The 5,244-nt window shown below is 40.1% G+C and overlaps 2 protein-coding genes across 2 annotated transcripts; both read right to left on the reverse strand.

The window, feature by feature from the left end:
• Nucleotides 1-769: 769 nt before the first annotated feature.
• LOC120029890 (homeobox protein Hox-B5b-like) lies at nucleotides 770-2,132 on the reverse strand. The gene is made up of 2 exons (XM_038975197.1): nucleotides 1,541-2,132; nucleotides 770-1,017 (listed from the first exon to the last, which is right to left on the reverse strand). Exons 1-2 carry the CDS (start codon nucleotides 2,130-2,132, stop codon nucleotides 770-772), a joined length of 840 nt encoding a protein of 279 aa, XP_038831125.1.
• A 1,120-nt stretch (nucleotides 2,133-3,252) lies between these two features.
• On the reverse strand, nucleotides 3,253-4,496 carry LOC120029893 (homeobox protein Hox-B6b-like). Its single transcript, XM_038975202.1, has 2 exons — nucleotides 4,070-4,496; nucleotides 3,253-3,506 (listed from the first exon to the last, which is right to left on the reverse strand). The coding sequence occupies exons 1-2, from the start codon at nucleotides 4,494-4,496 to the stop codon at nucleotides 3,253-3,255; spliced, it is 681 nt and encodes a 226-aa protein (XP_038831130.1).
• Between the last annotated feature and the right edge of the window lie 748 nt (nucleotides 4,497-5,244).

Genomic DNA, 5,244 nt, shown 5'->3' on the forward strand with positions numbered 1-5,244 from the left:
TATTTTGTAATATGTTTAATGAAGAGATGAATGAATTGCAATACTTTGCTTCAAATATATCAAGCGATGGAGAGAAACTTTATTTCCAGCTCTATAGATTCACATACAAATACAAAAAGCTTAATTGGCAAAATGTTTACCATCACTGTTGCCTTATAGGCTAATCCACAGAATACCACTCTCTCCTTGTCCACTACTAATGGATCACATTGAAATGTTGAATAGCCTACATTCACATTAGTATGCAACATAATAAGTACTTAGTTCTAAACAATTACAATTGATATATTTGTGCATTTGGTATAGTCTACATAACATATTTACTTGTATTTTTAAACCTCCTTGAAAACATAAGGCTCTGGCCACGATAATCAAGCATAAATACAGCATTAAAACGTACACTAAAGCGCTTTGAATGATCATCTACAGGTTTACATTCAATGAAGAGCAGCATATGGTGTGGAAACATAGTCTACTGTACACGTTACACCTGTTAGACGGTTTACACAATATAAGAGCTCGCGTGAAACATGACAACCTCCAAGAGATAAAACAGAGCACATGGCTTTAAACCCTTCGACAATGAGTCTTTTTTTCTTTTTTCCCTATTTCCAAAGATAAGTTCTACAGGCTACCATAACACAATGGAAAACTAAACGCCTGTTTAAGACCACAGAACATCTTTCCGTCTAAAATCACAACATGCCGAAAGGTGCTGGGCTTTAGTTTACACTCCGGATTCCCCCTTATCATCACTTGCAGTTCGAGCTCAGTTGTGGAACGCGCTGCCTCCTGTAACCAGACTCATACTTTTCAGTTTATTGTCCTTCTTCCATTTCATCCTTCGATTCTGGAACCATATTTTTATTTGTCGTTCCGTGAGGCACAAAGTGTGGGCTATCTCTATTCTCCTCCTCCGGGTTAGGTATCTATTGAAGTGAAATTCTTTCTCCAGTTCTAGCGTCTGGTAGCGGGTGTACGCTGTTCGGGCCCTTTTCCCATCTGGTCCAGCCATTTCTAAATTGTATGAAAAATCCATATTAGAAGTGGACAACACATAGGGGAAATATAATTTCAAACATTACAAAAATAAACATGTTTAATCAACAGAACAGGCAAAATATGGAGCAATTATGGGTGTGGAATAGGCTGCAAGCGGGCGAGTGCCATGCACGTATTGTAGCTACAGAACCAGAAATAGAACTTGCTTCCAGCCATAAATATAAATACCCACCAATTGACCAACATTTAAATTCAATATTTGAACAGTAATTTTCTTAATTCATACTGTTTTCAATTCAAATCTCCTGCATAGGTTACCAATTATTATGTGTTATCTTGCACTGGACCCCGTCAAAAAACAATGATCATAAAACTGCTACCCCATCCGTTGCCATATACCATCTTTAGTGACCTTACCGAGTTCATGCAACACTTGACAGATTTATGATGCTACAAATTTAGATTATAGGAAAACACAACAGCAAGCATGCAATCCACTACAAAGCAAGACCACCACAAAACACAGTAGAAGATGTACCGTGGTTAATGTGCAGTTTCCGCATCCAAGGGAATATTTGTGGCGTTTGGCAATCGTTTGACGTCGTGGAGGTTGCGTTGGACTCCTGCTGTGGTTGTTGCGCCCGGGCAGCCGTGCTGCTGGAACTGCTTGTGTGTGCGCCTTCCTCGGACTCAGAGACAACGGCGGTATCCTCTATCTCTGTGAAATGACTGTTGTTGCCTTTGTTGAGATTATTATTGCCGCCCGAGGTCGTGGTCCGGTCAGATGGAGGAGAGGGGCTTTTTATTTCCAAAGACTCGGGGGTGGCGCAAGGCAGGGGGTGTGGATGTGGAGACGAGAGCGAGCAGGTCGGCTGTCTGTACCGGGCGTCCGTGCCCGTGGACGGGAAACCACGGGTATCATCCCCAACAGCCCCGAAGTGGCTACCAGTGTTGGTGCGATTTACGGTTAGGTCCATGCCATTGTAGTTGCAGCCGAAAGACCCGGAGTTCATGGTGCCAGAATCCCTAAACGTACCGTTCACAGCGCCGTTAGTCCCATAATTTAATAACTGATAGTCGGAGCCATTCGGATAGCGCCCTGAAAACGAGTTAACAAAGTAAGAGCTCATTTGGTTGTTTTTAAAGACTCGATTTGTAGATCTTTGTCGCTATAATCCTCTGCTTCACGATTTATGATGTAATCATGAATTATAGCAATGAAGCCTACTGAACTTTGCCAGGTATGCGGCCAAATATGGGAGAGCGCTCGGGAATCACGTGCCTTTGTTGACCAGTCGTAAATTCTCACTGATGACTTCAAGAGGTAATTCATGCTCTATGGTTACAAATGATGACGAAATTATGGTCGTTATGCTCAAGTCAATGGTGCCTCCCCATTGCGCCCTGAGATCCAAGTAGGCAGACAGCGTCATCTACTGGCAGTGGAGATAACTGCCAGTGAGGACGCTATGCAGGATTTTTTAATTTATTAGAACATTCTCGGACATAAAAGTAGGCTAAACTATTTTATAACAGGTATTTCAGACATGTATCCCAGTAATCTGTTATAGTAATACATTAGCAATTTGATCGTTAAAAGAGAGAGACTAAAGGTTGGGCTTGCTGAACTAGGTCAATATTTACAGGAAATAATAATAATAATAATAATAATACAATAATTATGAAACCAGCCTGTACAGCAATAAAACTTTCTATGAAATATTCACACAACTAAACAATGCTTTATTTGTATTTATAAAAGATGACAAAACATATGCTTCCAGATGTGCAAGTGCACAATAAATAACTTGTCAAAACATTATTCAGTTGAACATGACAAAGCGATGTAAAAGTCAAAAACGAACAATATACAACACACACTAGGCTATTACAAAGCTTGTATCGATATTAAGGACATTTTTTGAAGCAAACTATTGAATTATCGTGTCATTTTGACTAGGTCTGTTGTTGCACAGACCTAGTCAAACAATATTTACTGCAACAATATTTACAAAACTAAAAACACATACGATCAAATAAGAATAGGCTTGCATACAGTATTTTTAACCTGTTTCTAACCTACATACGCTATTTAATCGTGCAAATATATTAGTCTAGGCCTATTGACATATTTCACAAAAATGTGTAGGCCTATGCAGCTATTTTCTGAAAAACAACAACAATAATTCAACAGCTCTCAATTCATGTTACAACAGTTATGGCTTGTGTAGCTTATTTATTCAGTGTCTTTTAATCTGTCTTGTTTTCCTCTTCTTCGTCGCTGGGTTTCGAAGGATTCATAACTTTGTTCTCCTTTTTCCACTTCATTCTGCGATTCTGGAACCAAATCTTTATCTGGCGTTCAGTGAGACATAGAGCATGCGAAATCTCGATTCGACGACGCCTGGTCAAATACCTATTGAAATGAAATTCTTTCTCGAGCTCAAGTGTCTGGTATCGAGTATAGGTCTGACGGCCCCTGCGCCCACTGCTACCAAAGGCCCCTGCAAAAAAAAAGGAACGCTAATAACAGTCAGCCATTATGTAAGAAACAAAGGGATAGACAGGCAAAAATATTGATTATAACCTTTACACTATTATCACTTTTATAAGCTATACTGTTATAATCCCTATTAATAACTATTATCATAGACTACTATTATTATTGGATGTATTAAATTTGCCGCCATTAGCCTATAGTAATGATTTTTGATTCACATGATAGCCTACTGTATTTTGACATAGCTTAGCAACATTTTGTTTCCGATACAAAACGAGTTTATCTGTTCAGATATTTTTCACGTGAATCACGTCCTGGGCTATTGAATCCAATACATATCCAAATCATCATGCACAATGTCTTGTAGAATTATTCCTCTTTTCAAAATTGAAATGATTTTTTCCCGTCTTAATTGCATAAGAAATAGTTACTTATGGACTCAAATCTGAATGCATATTGTGGACAGGCAACGCTGTTACAGTAGTCACATGATTGATAGGCAACATGCTGACTGTAAACAGGTCAGAAGTTTAAAACAATTTTTACAAATAAAAAAGTTTCACTCACCGGCGGTGAAAGAATTCATCCTTTGCATCCACGGATAAAGCAAAGAAGAAGACTTGTCGTCCACAGCAGTGGTTATGTTTACATTTTGCTCGAGGCACTCTGACCTGCGCTGATCCTGAGTTAATACGAGCGGCTGCTCCTCTCGACTTGCGAAAGCGCACGAACGGTCACTGTCCTTGTAAAAAGTTCCAGCTGGGTAGTCGCAGGGAGCGCTGGTGCTGGGGCGACCGTAGACACCAGAGGTTTGCTGGTAATATGAGGTTGGGTAAGCCTTCTCTTGCATATTGGCAGCTCCATATGTAGCGTTAGAAAAGTGTCTTAAAGGGTCAGTATATCCGGAGGAATATAATGGTATCTGACCCAGGAGAGACTCCTGTCCTCCCGGCCGAGAAACAGGAAAAGTTGAGTTGACAAAATAGGAACTCATTGGATGAACAACGGTATGCTCCGAGGAATATGATTTGTAATGTTTTATAGTCCAAGTGGGTTTGCCATTACTTTATCGGAGATTTGGTTCTAGCTGAAGGGGGCTTGCGTGATGCCACTGAATAGGGCAGAAGGGAACTGTACCATCTGATCAACGTCTGGCCAATAGCGAACGTCTGCGGTTGCAATATTGCCCTCCTGGGAGGCTCATGTTGCGTACAGGGGTCACCAGTGACTGGAAACGTAGCGCCCAGGCACATATCAAATGAGCAACCTCGATCATTCAAAATTGAAGTATTTCGTTTTCGTTCTTAATTTCGATGCAAACAAATTATGTAAATAAATAATATAATACTGACAGCACCGCTCTTTTTCTCCCCTCCCCTCCCCATCTCCCCCACCACCTTTAAAACAAATAATCAAATGTAGGCCTACTTGAGACGAATTATGCTGTTGTTCTCTGGTTGTCACTTTCAATTAGCCACACATGTAAAGTACTGATTACTAAGAAGTAGCCTAGTTGCACAATGAAAAGTGGCCATATCCAACTGGGCACAGACGTCAATTCAACGTCTATTCTACATTGGTTCAACGTAATTTCATTGAATACACGTGGAAACAACGCTTGATTCAACCAGTGTATGTGTGCCCAGTGGGATTATATTGTTGCAGCTGAATGAATCTCTACTTTCATGCAGCTGTTATTTTAAACTGTTGGATAACATTTATGTTTCATCATTCCTTCACGT

The sequence above is a fragment of the Salvelinus namaycush genome, chromosome 35 (assembly GCF_016432855.1).
Source record: "Salvelinus namaycush isolate Seneca chromosome 35, SaNama_1.0, whole genome shotgun sequence".
Classification (NCBI taxonomy): domain Eukaryota; kingdom Metazoa; phylum Chordata; class Actinopteri; order Salmoniformes; family Salmonidae; genus Salvelinus; species Salvelinus namaycush.

Excerpts from the sequence above, each read along its gene's own strand:
- LOC120029890 (XM_038975197.1), bottom strand. The coding sequence starts at position 2,132 with ATGAGCTCTTACTTTGTTAACTCGTTTTCAGGGCGCTATCCGAATGGC. Across the intron at positions 1,018-1,540 it reads GAAACTGCACATTAACCACG|AAATGGCTGGACCAGATGGG; the intron begins GTACATCTTCTA and ends CATACAATTTAG.
- LOC120029893 (XM_038975202.1), bottom strand. The coding sequence starts at position 4,496 with ATGAGTTCCTATTTTGTCAACTCAACTTTTCCTGTTTCTCGGCCGGGA. Across the intron at positions 3,507-4,069 it reads GATGAATTCTTTCACCGCCG|GGGCCTTTGGTAGCAGTGGG; the intron begins GTGAGTGAAACT and ends TTTTTTTTGCAG.